This window comes from Perca fluviatilis, chromosome 9 (genome assembly GCF_010015445.1).
Source record: "Perca fluviatilis chromosome 9, GENO_Pfluv_1.0, whole genome shotgun sequence".
In the NCBI taxonomy this organism is placed as follows: Eukaryota; Metazoa; Chordata; class Actinopteri; order Perciformes; family Percidae; genus Perca; species Perca fluviatilis.
Genome location: NC_053120.1, coordinates 21179929 through 21198032, shown reverse-complemented (window position 1 = coordinate 21198032; position 18104 = coordinate 21179929). Strand labels below are relative to the sequence as shown.

The 18104-nt window shown below is 43.4% G+C and overlaps 2 protein-coding genes across 4 annotated transcripts; one reads left to right on the top strand and one right to left on the bottom strand.

Moving 5' to 3' along the window:
- The first annotated feature begins 211 nt into the window (after positions 1–211).
- Positions 212–7865, top strand: tab3 (TGF-beta activated kinase 1 (MAP3K7) binding protein 3). Of its 3 annotated transcripts, none has more exons than XM_039811284.1 (7): positions 213–418; positions 1119–1290; positions 1540–2806; positions 3375–3535; positions 3971–4064; positions 6423–6542; positions 6937–7865. In XM_039811284.1, the coding sequence occupies exons 2-7, from the start codon at positions 1189–1191 to the stop codon at positions 7080–7082; spliced, it is 1890 nt and encodes a 629-aa protein (XP_039667218.1). In that variant the 5' UTR covers positions 213–418; positions 1119–1188; the 3' UTR covers positions 7083–7865. The 3 variants fall into 3 exon arrangements, with proteins under 3 accessions (XP_039667220.1, XP_039667218.1, XP_039667219.1); XM_039811285.1 differs by lacking the exon at positions 213–418 and adding an exon at positions 557–775; XM_039811286.1 differs by lacking the exon at positions 6423–6542 and having other exon boundaries at positions 212–418.
- A 1093-nt stretch (positions 7866–8958) lies between these two features.
- Positions 8959–15230, bottom strand: tmem47 (transmembrane protein 47). The gene is made up of 3 exons (XM_039811283.1): positions 14793–15230; positions 10324–10464; positions 8959–10029 (listed from the first exon to the last, which is right to left on the bottom strand). The coding sequence occupies exons 1-3, from the start codon at positions 15016–15018 to the stop codon at positions 9851–9853; spliced, it is 546 nt and encodes a 181-aa protein (XP_039667217.1). The 5' UTR covers positions 15019–15230; the 3' UTR covers positions 8959–9850.
- Positions 15231–18104: the final 2874 nt, after the last annotated feature.

Here is an 18104-nt window from a genome sequence, read left to right as displayed (position 1 = left end):
TTGTACTATGTTACAGCATGTTTAATCACTCTGTATTTACAGTGACCAAGTTATTTTTCTAGGAGACATTTGTTGCTTATTTAAATAGAAATGAGTATAACCCATGGATGTATTAGGTAAAAACTGAATACATTTCTGCCAGATGGTCATCAGTGGGGCACGGCATGCAGACATGCGCACTCACAGCGTCCATCCAGCCAATTTGAACAACTTCCTGGTCCGGGAAAATCTGACATTATCGCGATAGACAGCTTGTTCGTATGCAATTCAGCGGCAGGGGCCCAACGCTGGAATGCGAAACAATAAGTTATTTAGTCCAAACAACTCATTGACGAACCTCAGTGTACCAATTCGAAAATATTAGCTCTCCTCGCGACTCAGCTATGGTCCGAGACATGAGGGAGACTCCTAACATATGGTAAGTTTTATAGAGCCGTTAGTGGCTAACGCTCGCTGATTTTAGCATGGCTAGCTAGCTAATCCATCAACACCCAGGCTTGTGACAGCTGACCAGCCAACAGGACCAAGCTACGCTTAGCATTAGCAAAGTTAGCTGGCAGGCAGTTGACGACTTAAGTTAATCTTGTTTAAACAGGTGACTTGTTTAGGGGGTTGTGTTGCTGAATTGGGTAACGTTACAGGTAACATCGGACAATCTCCCAGGGATGGTAATGCTGTTTCCTGTCGTAGCCACACATCACACCGGTGTGGTTGTTTATTTGAGTGATGCACAGAGGCTAACAGATGCTGAGAACTAGCCGGCTGGCTAGCTATGGTATGTCGTCGTTGCTTGGTGCAACAGTATGGCTAAACAAACAACAACAGACTGAGAGGCACCTTGCTAGCACTCCTGTGCTAATGCGAATGAATACCAGTGACGCTGGCTTGTTTTCTCTTTGCTCGTGTGTTATGTTCCGGTTGTTCCTCCTCTCTTTCTTGGACACATCTCTTTGAAAACTTTAGGTCGACATGCCCCACAAAGACTATTTAATTGATGTGTTCGATTACTGCTGACACATTGGGTGTGTGGCAGAAATGTAGCAGGCCAACAATGCTAATACGATTATTGCGAACATTCCCATGGATTTGAGTTTTGTCTGTCATCTCTGCATCTTCAGGGGATGAGACGGGATCGATTATTTCAGCTTTCGCAGCATTGGGCTCGGTGACTCTCTGTGTTGGCTCAGGATGGCGCAGGGAGGGTCTCAGCCTGACTACCACATCCTGCAGGACCTCAAACAGCTCTTCCCAGAGATCCCAGAGGGGGTAGTGTCACAGTGCCTTCTGCAGGTATACACACACACACACACACACACACACACACTCTGTTCTGACCGAAGGTTACACGGCTCATTTAGTATTCCTGTACATATTTAGAAAAGCTGTTGGAGAATGTTGTGCAATGTACACTTGGGTAGAAGGTTGTTTTGTTTTAGGATATCTCTCTATGTTTGCCCTACCCGATTACCAACCGGTAGTATTATCACTTATGACTGATCCACACTGAATGACTGACACTGTTCTCCTTTGCTGTCTCAGAACAACAATAACCTGGATCTATGCTGCCGCTTGTTGGCTCAGGAGAGTAACAGATACCTGTATGGGGAGTTCCATCACAGTCCAGAGGAGGGGCGATTAAATCGAAACCACATGCTACACATTAGCCTGGGATACCCAGGCTCAGAGGCAAGCAAGGCAAATGGAGGAGCAGCAGGAGTAGGACGCTCCCTTGTACACAGTACCAGTGACAGTCACATCGAACCCCAGAGGCCCAGCTACCCTGAGCCACTGTCAGCCCCTGCCACCATGGCCCCCTCCCCGGGTTATAATCCTTTCTTCATGAATGATCAGAGCCGCTCGGCTAGCACTCCCACTCCTCCACCAACAATGCAGGGCATGTCTCCCACATACGCCCCTGTCCCACGTTACTCTATGAACCCTATAACAGTCACACTTTCGCAGCAAAGTATACCCAATGTCCCACAGGCTCTGCAGATCCCCCCAGGGCACTACGCAAACACCAACACCACCCTGTATATGAGACCCTCACCCTCCCAGAGCCCACAGCCGGCACCGTGGTCCTCTTCAGGGGCACCTGTGTATCAGCATCAGCAGTCCCCCTACAGTACTCCCACATACGGCTCGCCTTACAGCTCCCCGCAGCATCAGGTTCAGCCCCAGCCACAGCCCCAGCCACAGCCCCAGCCACAACCCCAGCACCAGCAATATGTCTTTCTCCCTATTAGCTCCCCAACCATTCCCAGCATGCCCTACCATCACCAGCAACAGCCCCAGGCACAGCCAGCTGTTTACAGGCCCTACCACACAAAAAGCCTCAAGAACCAGATAGAGATTACCCTGGAGGGTCCACGACCTCGCAGCAACTCACCTGTGCACACCCCACATCCTCAGGGAGCACTTTACATGGCCACCAGCCCCTCGCCCAGCTCCCCCTCGAGGGGCATCACTATGACTGGACCTGCAGGCCCGGCATCCTTCCACCCTGGGATGTATCTGCAACATCCCAGTCCTGCAAGACCTCGGCCTGCCTCCTCTCCTCAACCGGGCCAGTCAGCATACACCTTTAAAATCAAAGTGTCCCCAGGAGGCCAGCCCCAGAGGCCACTCAGCTCACCTCCTGTTGCCGAAGCGGAGTCTCTTCTCAACATAGTAGACCAAGGGGAGCACAACGCTGCCCCTGCACCCATCCTGCCCATCTCTGCTCTGCCAGGGAACATTGTCAGTCAGTTTCAGCATATGCCCCGACGTTCAAGCTCAGGGTCTGATGACTATGCCTATACACAAGGTAGGTGATTCTTGTTTTTTTCTATTGCTCTGCAGTTTTGACTTTTTGTCAATACTGTTTTCCAGTTGGAGTTGACATTGGATGTGTGTTTGGGGCTGTGTTGTTTAAAATAAAGACGAGACCAAAGCCTTTAGTCTGAGAATAGCTGACTTCATCTTAGAAGACTTTTCTGCTGGTGTGCATGAAACTGTTGTTGAGCAAAGTTTATAGATGCATGTCATCTTAGAATTTGATGACTATTTTGTGTATTGGTGGACCAATCCTACCGTAATTGTCAGTAATCCTCACACTTTACGTTTAAAATTGAAATATTTTTTGAAACTATGACGAAGTGTTTATCAATTTGTGGTGTTTAATGGTGATCTTGTTGGCATAGTTTGCTATCATATTTGAGACTTTCTCCCCAGACATATACATTTTGTAGTTTGTGGTATGTCAGTGTTTTATTACCTTTTTATGTCAGCGTTAGTATAGAGTAGAGCACTAGAGTGAGAAAAGGTTTTCTATAAAAATTGTATTTTTCATTCTTGAATTTCAAGCATTTTGTTTTTGGTGTGTTTCCCTCCAGCTCTCCTGCTCCACCAGCGGGCCAGGATGGAGCGTCTAATGAAGGAGCTGCTACTGGAGAAGCAGAAACTAGAGAACCTGAAGGCCGATGTCAACAATATGGAATATGACGCCCTTCAAAGACGCTTTCGACGAGTCAACTCCTCCAGTCTTATACCCAGAGTAAGGACTAATTTTAATACTTTTTCACATGCACATAAAAGGTAACGTACAACAAAATGCTGTTAAATGATTATTTCACAAGTTCCGCATCCGGAATGTTTTAATCCCATAGTCATGAAAGCTCTGTAGGCTATAACAGCTACATTGCTCCTGACTGACTCTGGGTTTGAAGCAGGCTTTGGACTTAGTCATGTGTGCTGTTCAAAAGGCAGAAAAATTATCAAATTGATCTTAAAAACAATCAAACTTTATTCCACTTAGTATTCCAGGTGCAGCCAAAATGCAAAAATAAGAAATAATTGCTCTATTTTATCCTACAAATTGAAGTTTAAAACAATTTCTGATGGCAAGACAAAGTTTTAACAGAGGGATGGGGAATATTTGGGGTTTATTTTTGTCTACTCTAACTGGGTTGTGTGTTTGCGGCGGTTGCAGCCTGAAGAGATGACCCGATTGCGGAGTCTGAACAGACAGCTTCAGATTGATATCGACTGTACCCTGAAGGAGACAGATCTACTGCAGTCTAGAGGTACACACACACACACACACACACACACACACACACACAAATGCACATTCCTACACATAAGCCTTTGAAGTGTGTCTCTGATTTATTTGAAAGCATTGATCTTGAAAAAGCCAAGCCCAGAAGCAGACAGTGTTGGGTCCAAAGTGATGGATGAGGCTCCATCACACTGCATACAGATGCAGCGCTCTAAAATGACTGGCTGGTCCATGACAGGACACGGCCGATCCAAGGTTGACCCTCATTGGGCCCATGCACAGTGTTTGACTTGATCCTTGTTGATTACCTAATTAACAACATCATTGCCTTAATATGCCCCGAATTACAGTGTAAATGGAAATGAGTTTCAGTGCTTTATATATTTACCAGGAGTGGTGTTTTTGGAAGCTGAAACAGTCTAACTGGCAGCAGGCTCATGAGTGTGACCAGTTTACTTGCAGTCAGCCCAGTGCCACTGAACATTTGGATTGTGGTCTTCCTAGAAAGTTCTTCCACTTTGTTTCAGTCTTCCAAATGCCTTTTGGCAAACACTGGCCGATGTGTCATGGGTCCAAAATTAACTTTTTGGTCTATCTGCCAGTGGTTGGTAAACTGAAAAAATTTACCGGCCAAAATATTTTTCAACCTGCCATGCATATGATAAAAATCAACACAAACAAAAGAGCAGGTTCTATTTGTCGAGTCCCTGCAGCGAATGCTGCAGCTCAATATATTGGCGTTGCTGTCCTAAAAAGCCAATCTCTCCTCACCCCCTTAACTGTGAAGCGCCACTTCTCTGTAAATTTTATTTTAATCGTACTTCCACTGTGCTCTTCATTTTTCCTTTTAGGTTGGTCTACTCTGGCAATGTACGGCCACATACTTGCAGACTCTTTTGCGGTTAGCGCAAAATTCTCCTCTGTGGTACCTGGCTTGATAAAGTAAGCGTAGCAACGGTGGACAACGAGGGTCAAAGCATTGTGATACAATAATTGACAGCCATACGTTGCATGTCGCCACCAGTGTGAAGAGTCGATGCAAAACCAAACGTGGTCAATCAACTAATGTGTTGTGGTGATGACCGTTTGTAGTGAAATCCTATATCAGTAACCCGCCAATGGCGGCTGACCTCATTTATTTTATTTTATTCGCCAACATACTGTAGAGTTCTACTCGCATTTGGCGAGTGGCGGGTGCTAATTCTGGACCCTGCATGTATGCAAGTTGTTTTTAACACTGGCTTTCTCTTTGCCACTCTTCCATAAAGCTGCAAATGGTGAAGCACCCGGACAGTAGTTGTTAGTGTGTGTGTGTGTGCGTGTGCGTGTGTGTGTGCGTGTGTGTGTGTGTGTGTGTGTGTGAGATAAATGTCTCTCCTCTGAGCCTTCGAACGCTGACTTCACTCACCAGTGCCCCTCTCACACTTTTGAGGATGGCCTACTCCGTCAATGAACTTTCAGCAAAAAAAGCTGCTGCAAAATAATGTATTTTCTGGTCAGCCCCTAGGTTTAAACTTGCGCTTCTTGAGTGCATTGTATTTCTTTCAATGTTAAAATGTTAAGTTAAAGTTTCAATGTAAATGTTACATATCTATTTATCACTGTTCCTGTTATCTAAGTACACATTATTTTAACTTTGTTGGCTTTTTTTATTTTTGGAGACTACTGTTATTTGGGGCTGTGACCAATTTTTTCAATAGCCAAAATTCACAGTTGTTTTAGAGAAAAGTCGAATGGACGGATGTTGACATAGGTCTCTGAAAAATGGTGTTAATTGTGGTCATTGTTGTGACAAACAGCCACTGAAAAACAGTAATTCGTGTGAGTGATCTGTGTGGAGCCCAGCTTCACAAAGCAGCTTATTGAGCTAGAGAAATTCCATCCATCGTCATAGCGCCGCCGCAGGAAACTGCCGTGACCTAACGCGACACACACACACACAGAACGTGGAAGGTGTGTTGTTGTTGCCACAGCCAGAAGACAAATTTTGTTTCAAAAGAAGCTGGAGGCAGCAAAAAAAAAAACACCGCTGGCTAAACTATTTAATAACGGCGGGTTTGTTCAGGACACCCCCGTCTGGCGCTAGCAATGATGACGCAGTGATTAGTGCCGATTCTCTCCGACCAATCGGTAGTCTGCAGGTTTTCACGTCACCTTTTTGGTATCGCCTCAGCTCGCTTGGAACCTCGACGGAGGTGGTGCTAAAAAAAAGTACCTGTTAGCATATACCAGGGACTTTTTAAAGCATAGTTCGGTCTGAACACGGCAGTCAGTCAAGAGGCTCAAAGAGAATAGCTGGAAACTGATCGGACTGATTGGACCTCTGGTCGGGATGGACACTTCTAAACAAACGTCTGTATCTGGTTTCTGCTTTCCTCCACAGGGAAGTTTGATCCAAAAGCAATGAACAACTTTTATGACAACATTCAGCCCGGTCCAGTTGTGCCGCCCAAACCTGGAAAGAAAGGCGAGAATTTGTCAGCGCAGTTTTCAGAACATAAAAGTGAGTCATGAGACATTTTCATGAGGATATGTAAAGAAGAGAGGAAAAATAGATGACCGATGTTCTACGGGGTAGAATCCTATGTTCATACTGTTTCCAAGATACAGATCTGAGTTTCAATTCGGTGTTGCATCCTTGTCACCGTTTTCATCCCTGATGAGTTTGCATCCTGCATACAGTATTTTGTCTTACTTGATTTTGGTGAGTGGCAGTCTCCACAAATGTGTTCACATGAAAACTAGATGTGAAACCTTGTTATTTAGTGAATGCCTATGTCTCTCAACGTTTATACTGAATGGTTGATGCTTGAATGCATGTCTCGCACGTGTGTTGAGTGACTCGCGTGAATTAACGACCTTTTTCATGTGCTGCTTCTCTCCTCTGTTTTTGTTAGAAGTGGAGCAGGTCCCCAAGCCAGTGCCGGGGCCCCAGAGGGACGAGGACTTTGAAGGTGCCCAGTGGAACTGTGAAAGCTGCACCTTCCTCAACCACCCTGCACTCAATCGCTGTGAACAGTGCGAGATGCCGCGCTACACCTGAGCTTAGCGCTGTGCTGTATTGCCCACCCCTGCCCTATGCCATGCCAATCCTTGGATCGTATAAGCCCCACTCCTCCAGAATCTGTCTAGAGGTCTTCCCCTGTCGATCAATATATAAGCCCCTCTTACCTGCTGAGGAAGAGCCACTATCCCTCTCTGCCCACTTGTCCTGCTCCCATCTACTACTCCTGTGCACTTTGACTCTTTTTAAATTGGAGGAGGATGATTCTTATTCAGGACAGTTGGAGACTCTTCTCATGGCAAAAGTATAAAAGAGGGAGTGACATGACACACTGCGACTCTGGCAGTTGGTGGGTCGCAGCTTCGGAAAGGTTGAAGCAATTGAGGAGGAGCAGGAGCTACGGTTTACCTAGAGAACATTCCACGCAGAAACAGTGACTGCCCTGTTTACACAACCGCTCCCATTCCTGAACTCAAAATGGAGGCACTTCCACTTTAATCTAGGTCCTGTAACTCCCTCTCTGACAGTGGAACAATGAAAGCAATGGTATATACATTCTGACTAATGCGAAATGTAGACTGTACACTGTATTAGGCTCTGTATTAGAGCTAATTTCACTGAAAGATGAACACTAAAGACATTTGCATAGGAGTATATTCCTGGTACTTTTATGCATATTGTGCCACCGTGTATTATGTGTTCAGAAGATGTTAATTTCCTGTGCAAATGCCTCAACTTGCTGTAGTTAATAAAGGAGCTGATTCTATGTGACTTTGCCACGCACAGCTGGCATGTCTGCATAGGTTTTTTTTTAATAATTCACAGATGCTCCTTTTTCCCACATGAACCAACCATACTTTTTTATTTTTTCCAGTACATGTTTATTATGCAAGTAATCAAACCAGGGGGAATCAGAAATACAGCAGCAAAATGTAGTGGCATGCACACGCTCACTTTCACTAATGTTGCAAGATGAATTTGGAGAAGTTTTTAAGTCAGGTTTGAGAAGACAGGTATTACCATTGTAGGTCTTCTGCTGCCACAAGTCTTACCTCTTGTTGTCCCACTGTCCTTCAGGTTGAAACTTTCCATTTTCTGCCCATAGTCCTAACACTACTCATGCACGGCACATTTCATGCTAGCATCTCCTAAAGCAGTGGTTCCCAACCTTTTTTCCTTGGCATCCCGCCTACTCATGTCTAAGAAAAGCTGGGCCCCGAAACTGAAGTTGAGGAAACTCTCGAGATAGAGCCTTACCTTCTTTTTTGATTCAGAGCAGTTATCAGCACTTTTACGTTTCGCCGCCGTGTTTAATTAAAAAAATAGTGATGCTGTGGCGGCAGGAAAAACGAGGATGATAGCAGCTAGCAGCTGACCTGATGACAGCAAGGGCCCCAGGTTAAGAGGTCCCGGAGGTTTGGCCTACTAAGTAGCCTGCCTACAATTTTAAGCGAGAACAAAAATATAGTTTTATACAGACTTTTGTATACATTATATATTCTAGTGTATTATCATAATTTTTTTAAGATGTGCAAATATTTTTTTTTACCTCAACTTCAAATCAGATAAAGACTTGCGCACCCCCTGTGATCTTTGCCGCCCCCCTGAGGGGTGCCCGGACCCCAGGTTGGGAACCACTGTCCTAAAGTACTTCATCATGGACCTTAATTTAGATGCAGAAACTAAGTATACATACTTTTTTCAATAACTACAATACTTTTTATGCTACAGCCTCTCCCTATCTGAAATGTGTATTCTTAAGGGTGCTTACTACACAGAGCATTCCCTACAGGGTAAGAAGATAAGGAGGCATCACATGGGGAGGTGTGTGAGCACATGCTGGGTCGTATGATCATGCAGACATGCGCACACACTCAGCAGACATGGTCATTTGCCATCTTCTTTCCCACTGGTCTTCTTGTAATGCATATTACTTTATTAGGCTTATTGTGCATACATACGTACACTACAACCATTTTTTTTTATCAAAAAGCAGGTATAACTTGGGTTATGTTGCAGGTTTACATTAGCAGCCAAAGGTTTTTCCACTGTTTACATGTGTGTGCTATTTATTAACCAGTAAATGTCCCTCTCACCAGTATGTAATAATTTGGAAGGTGGCTGTGGAATGTTTTTACTGTCTTAGGTAGCTTCTGTTTATAATCAGTATGTATCTATTACACTCTACTGGAGGAAGAAGGCTAAGCCAAGTTCCAGTTGTAGAGTACAGTATCTCTGGGGAAATGTAGCATTTCCTTAGGTGTGCCCTGTCTTCCTCACTTTGTCATCCTCGTGATATTACTTCAATAAGATATCTTCCTCCCTGGGTCCCTTACTTCCCTGATAGGCCCGAGTTTACCTCATTCTTTGCTCTGATTTGTTAAGTATTCCACCGAATCGTCCTGGTATGGGGTCAGTGAACCCATCTGTTCCCTCCAGATTTGCTGCCCAGATCTACTGGAGTTCCACTTAAAGGGGATGCATGCAGAATTATCTGATTGCTGACATTATCAAATTCAAATTAAACTGGCTGGGTTGGATTTCTTTTTCCAAGCCAGGTTTGCTGCCAAACCTTCTCAGAGAGCACAGGGCTTTGGTCCAATGTGTGAGGATAGTCTTTGAGACAACAAGTTCACAGTATCAAATGGAAGAGCTCATTTCCAGTCCTGAAACTAACAATAGGCGTTTGTATTTCCTGTTTTTTTTAATCTGTGATTGTGAACTGTGTAAAAGACAGAAAGTTCCTATTACAGGAGAGGACACCGGGTGAAACAGAGTCTCAATTTCTCCTCTTGTGTCACATCGTTTTAGTAGTAGTCTTCATAGTTCTTGGGGTTGAGGCAATAGAGGATGGCTCCTCCAAAAGAGAAGATGGTGGATCCCCAGGCCACGCCGTAGCCCCAGTTAAACTCGTGGTACACCCTCAGACTGACTGTCTCTATGAACTTGATGGGGAACAGGACCAAGCTGCACACCTGGAGTACCACTGCAGAGGACAATGGGAAAGAGAAAAGGTACTAATGTCAACATAAGTATGGTAAATACATACAGATTTAAAGCAATGACTGACCATCTTACAAAAACTGGAACAAAGCACTCTGATGGCCACCAAAATCGTATATTCAAACTGTTTTAGAATGAAGTGCCTTTGATCTTTCCCCTGACAGCTATAATGGATGTAGATCATTTTGGAAGCTGGACAGTCATTGTTTTGTATTTTTGGACTGTCCTTCAGCTCTTCCTTGTTGTTTTTTTATTGCTACAGAATCTCTTTACATACCTGCAGAGAACAGCATGATAGCCACCGGCTTGTAGCAGCGACTCCTGGAGCCGGAGCACAGGGAGATCAGCGCCACAAGGAAAGAGATGAGGGTGAGGGCCGCCCCCCCCAACAGCAAGGCCAGTGTGGCTATCTGCCAGTCTGAGACAAACACACAGGGACAGAGAGGAGGGAGGGAGGAAAGGCATGAAATCACACTGAGATAGAGAGTGACATAGGTAGCTAAAACGAGGTTACTCTGGAGAGCCGTGTCTGCACTGTTGACAGGAGGAATAAAAAGACAGAGCCCTTCCCAGGCCATATTGGTGAGCCACGGTAACACCGCCATGCTCAATCTCACACAAGAGAAAAATGAATCCACCCACTAACATTTGTGGTGAATTACCACAGTGTAAACACAAACTATTTGTGGTTCGGAGGCTGAGACAACTCTGAGTGTATTCTGAGAAGCTGCTGATGGCTCATAATGTTTTGATTTCAGCCATAGCTAGTGGCAGAAGAAAAAGAAAAAGAATGAGAACCATGCAGTGAAACCTTGAACTGAGCACAGCAGTTTCTGGCTGACAAGGAACAAACAAATGCACAAACGCATGGCTACGCACGGATTTCAGCGCGTTCAGTAACGGATCCTGATGCTGCACATTGGCTTCAGTGAGGTGATTCACATAATGAGTATCCCTCCCAGCTCAGCAACATTCTCAGCATTTCATTCAGATTTACTCCAAAAAACACTCAACTGGAAATAACTGCCGTCTCAATCTCGCTTTCCTATCTTTGTTGGAATGCCAAAGTGGAAACAAAAAGGTGAACAGAATAAGAATGTGTACAGTATGTCAAAAAAAGGAAAAAACAGAGAGATTTTTGTTTGCTCTGTGCAAAGAAAAGAACACTTCAGCAGAAGAGCGTGTTTTTTTTTAGAGACTTAATTAGCCATGTGATGTTAACTGAGGATTGTTGGGAGACACTATGTTATTGTTAAGAGATTAAGGGTCCCTTTCGTAGTTTTACTGTGTACTTGTGGAAACAGGAGGTCTATTTGTAAACAGGCAGAGGATATTATGATGAGGCGTTTGATTACACAGGAGGACATCATGTAAAGTACAGTGGGTGAAAAAAAATAACATCAAAGCATAAAGGGGGTCTGCATAAGTGATTCAATATTACAGTGGGTGGAAAAATGTATATTGAAATACTAGTTTAGAGTGTTTTGTCTTTTTTTTTTTAATAAGTATACATGGTATTGTCTATTATGGAGTCCAGGAAATAAAAAAAGATTAAGCGTTGCCGAGAATTTTTCCTCTCTACTGAGTCAGAAAATCATTAAAACATTCACCAGCGGAGAGAAAGCGACGGAACATAAGCTGCTTAAAATACAGTTCCCACTCTTGTTGGAGAGAAACTTTATTCCAGGGGCCAAGCAGCTGAAATATGAACAAACATTAACTACTTCTGACCAAATATGGCTCAGGATTTAGAGTTTAAAAATGGGCCCTGTCACCACAGGATGTTGGAAAGAGCCCACAAAAAGCAGAGCACCGGCTCCCTTCAACCTCCAGCTTGCACAACAAGAGGCCCCCTTGGAGACTGACCTCTTCATTTTCTGCCGCTGCCTCACTGGTTTCCTATCAGCAAAGGGCCACAGTAACTTGACCTGTAGTTGTCAAAGCATATCACTGGTGAGATATCTTCTCTCGGTCAGTTGGGTGCCGTCAGCGCGAAAGCCTTATCAGTGTGCCCATGAAAACAGCAGGAGGAAGAAAGTCATCTCATCTCAGATTTGGAACAGACCCTGTACGCTGTGCAAGAAACACAGCCAGAGTCGGGGTGCTTAAAGGCTTTGACGAGCAGGAAGCGCCAAACTATTAATCTGAGCCCTGCATGATGACAGATGGAAAAGGAGATACAGTACACAAGATCCAATCTGAGCATTAATTATGGTCCCATGTGTGCATGTCAGGCGCTGCTGAAGTGTTAATCGAAAGAATCCATCGGGGCCCCGATTCTGTTTCTTTGTCTGAGACAATGGTGGAAGATCTGTGTCACAGAAAAGCCTCGAGTGTCTCTCTTGCTGTCACACACACACTCCGTCACACTCTCTCAAGGCAGCAGGATGCAAAAGTTAAAGGGAGATTGTCAACCAGGGGTCCCTGGTTCAAGACCTGATGAGCAAGATGCTGAACCTTTACAAGCTCTCTGTAACCAAAAGCTCTGACCTCCCTCAAAGACAAGACCGACACCCAAAAACGGGATGGATAACGTATTACATTATTAATATGCTTTGGCATCACTGCGTCTGACTGCGCTGGGCTCGCTCACACACTGGCTCCACATTCGTCCCCTCATCTCGCACCGACCTGGGATCCACACACTGCTCTTGCACGAGCGTTCCACATTCCTAGCCCTTGTAGAGTCTGTCTCTTTTATACGTGACCTCCGACACTCTGCCCAAGTGTGTATGTGTTAGAGAGAAACTGAAAGAGAGGAGTTACTATTTCTGTCGGTATATTTTAAACACTTCATAAGGCAATGAAGTCTCATCTGCTTTCTAATTCACACTGCATATTATTTTACCAGCAACACACAAGCACATATACATGAAGGCCTTGCAGAACAAGATCAAAACATCTGAGTGGCCAGCTGGTGTTTCAAACTTAACAGGATTTATTGAATGCCCAGAGCATGACTCTGAGTAAATATTGGGGGGCTAGCAAGGGGGGGTAGAAAGTGATTACTGGGATTCAAATCAATAAGCCTAGCCAAGCACACGCCTGAGGAAATGGGCAGTTTGCTGTGTGCATTTACTGTGGTATGTTGCTGCTGCTGCTCCTGCTGCTGAGAGCTGACACTGAGACTGCATGTCTTTATATGGCACCAAAGTGCACTTTGTCTGCGCTGACAGAGGAGGATCGGGGCCAGCATGACCCACAGTTACTCATCTCTCAGACAGAAAGAAAACATTTTGTCAGACTAACAAAAACACAATTCACTACTCAGCAGACAGGAGGAGGTCAGGCGCAGCAAAAAAGGAAATATAAAAGCACGCACGCACGCACGCACACACACACACACAAACACACACACACACACACACACACACAAAGAAATGAAAGAAGCTGTAGTAAACCCACATTTTGCAGAATAGAGTTTAGATAACTTTTATGCTGATAATAATCACTTTTGAGATAAATGACAATATTCAGTGCTAATCAGGCTATAGCAAGTCTGATTAGCACTGAATATTGTCATTTTTGACAATATTTTGACTTTTGACACAAGAAAAAACGCGAAAAAGCAATACAACCCCATAAAAAGCCTTGCAGTGAACATACCTTTAAAACGCTTTGAGCTTTTACTTCTTCTCATCCTTTTTAGGCTATAGTTTGTGGTGTTTGTACTGGACTGGGTTATACTGTAAAGTGTTTCTGTTATTTTGTCCACCTTGCAATCCAGTGTAACCTTATACAGCAATACCACAATCTGTGGCCTAAAAATGTGCCAGAGTTGAATCAGTCTCAATAAAAACAAATATTACAAATTGCAGGGCTGCATTAGATTTTGTCAGATATGAATAAATGTTTTCCTGAAGTCATGATTGATTGTTGTTGAAGCTGTTCATATAATGGCCAATTCTCAACCACCCTTTTTATTCCTGAATGATTGGCTGTGATGGAAATATGAAATGCTTCCAGAAAAAAACCTTCATGGGGACTCCATAAAGAAGTGTCCTTAATAGAGGAAAATCAGCATTTCTGGAGTGCTTCACATGTTTCCCTGGTTACTAATCTTCAGACATCTGGATCTCTGGGGAGTTCTCTACTCTGAGTTGCCCTTGCTTCTTGGCCGGTGAAGAAACCCACACAAAGGCTCATTTTGTGAGTAACAAAAGGCCAAATGAAACCCCAGCTGGACCGCTCCTGGTCAGGCAAAATTCCCACATCATTCAGTGGCGCACTGTTTCTGAAGAAAAGTTAACTAGCCTAGATAGAAAAGGCAAAGATGTCTTATTCATCAGACTTTGACACTCAAGGATAAACATTTTCTACACTTATTTTTTTTATTTCCCACTTTGAAAGCAGTGATGTGCAGCCCATTGTTCACTATCTTATTTCATGTAAAAAAAAAAAAAATCTGGAGTTTAAATTAACCAGGCAATAGCTCATTATAAAGTAATTAACATTTAGCACTCTCTTGGGTGATGTGGTATAATTCTCACCCACAGAACAGATTGGTTCAGCAGTGCTCTGTCTGCGGGGACCCTTTGTTATCCCTGAGTGCAGTGCATCTGACTCTGTCATTTGAATATGAATATGGGTGTCTGTCTGCAACCCGAAAATCTGCCATTTCAAGGGTGAAACCTCCCGAAAACTACAACAGGCCACTGGTTTAAAACTTCCAAAACAACATGGTGGCGCATCACCCCATCGGCTTCAATAAGTCAGTGTGTCTGGGCACATGAGCGTCTGTCTCACCGGTGGTCAGCGTGCTGTTACAGGACCACTCCGCGGAGCTCACGGGCTTCCAGCAGGACACCCACATGGATAGGTAGTACTGGTCATCCGCCGTGACCCACGCCGGGCTCAACACGGCCCCGACATCCAGGCACAGGGCGAGAAAGACGCACACCAGTCCCACCAACTTCAGGGGCGTCAACGGCGACACCCGGACCTCCTCTGTGCCGCTCACGGATGAAGCCATATCTAAAGTATCTTATTCATAAAAAAAAAAAGAGAGAAGAAGAAGAAGAAGAACATATGTGTTTTGGGGTCTGTCAAATCCGCAACATTAGTCAGGTTTAAGATGTGGTCGTCTCCCCTTCCCGTGCCGTGTTGTGGGTAGCAGGATGGGGAGCTGCCGCTCACTCCGCGTCGCGAAGAGACCAGCACTCTGCTCTGCTGACGGGACTGGATGCAGAACACTGAAATAGCTCGGTGCTGCACCTGCTGGGTCCTAGTGCCTAGAACTATTCGACATAATCAGCATCTCTTCTCTCTCTCTCTCTCTCTCTCTCTCTCTCTCTCTCTCTCTTAATAAATCACTGATGCAGTAAGAATAACAGAAAACAGAAGTCTGTGAGATCTGTGGCTTTGCATTGATGGCCGGTGGTGTATTTTGATTATGCTCCTTGACAACCACACTGATTTACACAATATAGGTGCTATGAAAGTGGATAACAACTTCTTTGTAGGATTCTAAGTGCTGAACTGCAACTCTCAACTTCTTTAACTCTAACAGTGACTAATGAATTAGCAAGGAAAGGAAAACACTTCTCTTTCAACACTTTTCACCTGTAAGAAATGTTTTTTTCCTATCCTGTTGTCTGTTAGCTATTTTCAAAAGGCCTTCTGGGAAATGAAGACACCACTTAATGACATGAAGTAGACGCAACTTGATGGGAAATCGGGGCACTCAAAGGTATAACTTGCCACAATCCATAACTGTACTATTATCTATTAATACTGGTCATCACAAACTGACATTTTTCTTTTAAATATTATATATCACCCAGTCACATTATCCCCTCTGGATGCAATTAAAATCTCTTGTTGACTACAATCGCATGCACAGACAAAACCTGCTTGATCAACTTTTTAATTTCAAAGTTTAATATAACATACATTGTTTTCTGTCAAATGCTGTTTTAGAGGTTTTGCTGCTCTACTTTGTGGGAAGAAAATGTAAACCTATGTAATGTGGAAAATTGGCAAAATGCATCCACAAAATACAGCCAACACCATGCAAAACATCCTGTTTTCTGACAAGTAAATTATCTAACATCTAACTCTACTTTTGTTTCAGTGGATCACTGCTTTTCTCTTGCGACACACTTTACCCTACCTCTCATCAGGTTACACTTTGTTTAATCACACACACACACACACACACACACACACACACACACACACACACACACACACACACACACACACACACACACACACACACACACACACACGCACACCCTGTTCTGACGGAAGCTTACACAGCTCATTTTTTTCCTAATTTAACTTAGCTAATCCTTTGTCCTTAGGGAAGAATCTTGGAATTAATTCATATTGATTAACTCACAGACGCACAACGACACACACACACACACACACACACACACACACGAAAAATCACTCAGAGTTCAGAGCTGTGAATTAACAGCAGTTTTGGTGTGTGTGTGTGTGTGTGTGTGTGTGTGTGTGTGTGTGTGTGTGTGTGTGTGTGTGTGTGTGTGTGTGTGTGTGTGTGTCTTTGAGTTACAGGAGTGTAGGTCAACTGTTCCTGGCAGCAAAGTCTTTCAACATCATTACTGATGATTACAGATTGCAATCAGTAGAGACTCAGTGAGTAAAAACAGGAACACACACAGTCAATACACAGCCAAAATTGATAACTGTTGTCTCTCCCTCTGCCATCAATAAGGCTGGCAGTGCACCACAGCTGAATAATGTGAGCAAAAAGGAGGAATGTGAGGCAAATACCACCAATACATATATTGTTTACTAATAAATAATGACAATTAATTGGAGTTGGATTCTTTTCTCAGTCTTCAAGACCATGAAAATCACAACGGTTACACAAACTCAACATAATGATAGGTGATACTGTTTTTGCAGTCAGTTCCTTTTTGAATGCATTTTACAGCTATCCCAACTAACTAGGATTAGACATTCCACTTTTTACCATCCATTCCACCATGATTGATTGATATTGCTGCACTAAATGGCTAATACTAAAATATTTTTTAAAGTTGTTCTTTACAAGAACAGCAACAATTTTCACAATAATATCTAATCTAAAATATCAATGATTCATTTTATGTTCATATTACTGAGGACTATCCTAGAAATCTAGACGCACCCTAGCGGCAGCAAATTTAATTTGCAGCCAGGGGGGTCTAGGCACTCTCCGTTGGCTTGCGAGCTGGAAAAAACAAATTCTAGTCAGGCCAATCACATCGTGTATAGAGTCGGTGGGCGGGCTTATGGCTGCTGCTGCTGCTGGGAACAGCAGTCTTCTGGAAGACTTGGAGTTAAGCTTTTCTTTGAGAAAAGAACAAAGAACATTCTTAAAAAGGAAGATGTGTTCGGAGTTTTGCCGACCGGATACGGCAAAAGTTTAATCTATCAACTAGCTTCTCTTCCTTCTTCGTTGCTCTGGTTGGTTGTAGCGCTATTCTATTGCTAAGACCCAACATCTTGATGTGGGTCTGGCTTGTCAGGCTAACTGAGGACATCAATTGTACTGGAAATGAAAATGAAAAAAAAGATTAAGAATAAAGATAATTTGCCACTATAAAACACCATGACAACAAAAGAAAAGATTTGGTTATTTAAACATAAATTTTTTTTTAAACCAAACAATAGAAATAAAGTTTGGTGGAAATATGCACATCGATCAGATCCATAAGATTTGAAGACATCAACAACATTAACTAGCCTATAATAACACTGTTTTTTTATTTGAAGTTTCTGAGAAATGATGTCATGTTAGCCTATGTGTGGTAACTACATGCAAAGTTTAAATGAATAGCCGACAGTGGTCAATAACCCTTGCATGTACTCTTCCCAATTAATTTAAAAGTTTAACCTTTCAATTTGAAGCAATGATGTGAAACAATGTTGGTTTTGATTATTCATCTTACAGTAATTAGTATGCATTAATAATACCTTATGTTAAGGCATTGTTTGAATTCCGTTGTTTTATGAAGTTATTTTAAAGTTATTATGTGAGTTGAAATTATGCTGTCAGTATGTGTTGATTTTCTTCTTGTGATGTTTTTTTTACATGTTGTC

What these genes read in the sequence shown, in the direction of transcription:
- tab3 (XM_039811284.1), top strand. Translation starts at nt 1,189, where the DNA reads ATGGCGCAGGGAGGGTCTCAGCCTGACTACCACATCCTGCAGGACCTC. An exon ending in CCTCCAGTCTTATACCCAGA is followed by an intron (nt 3,536 to 3,970) that starts GTAAGGACTAAT and finishes CGGCGGTTGCAG; the next exon opens with CCTGAAGAGATGACCCGATT. An exon ending in GCAGTTTTCAGAACATAAAA is followed by an intron (nt 6,543 to 6,936) that starts GTGAGTCATGAG and finishes TGTTTTTGTTAG; the next exon opens with AAGTGGAGCAGGTCCCCAAG.
- tmem47 (XM_039811283.1), bottom strand. Translation starts at nt 15,018, where the DNA reads ATGGCTTCATCCGTGAGCGGCACAGAGGAGGTCCGGGTGTCGCCGTTG. An exon ending in TAACAGCACGCTGACCACCG is followed by an intron (nt 10,465 to 14,792) that starts GTGAGACAGACG and finishes TGTTTGTCTCAG; the next exon opens with ACTGGCAGATAGCCACACTG. An exon ending in TATCATGCTGTTCTCTGCAG is followed by an intron (nt 10,030 to 10,323) that starts GTATGTAAAGAG and finishes TGTCCTCTGCAG; the next exon opens with TGGTACTCCAGGTGTGCAGC.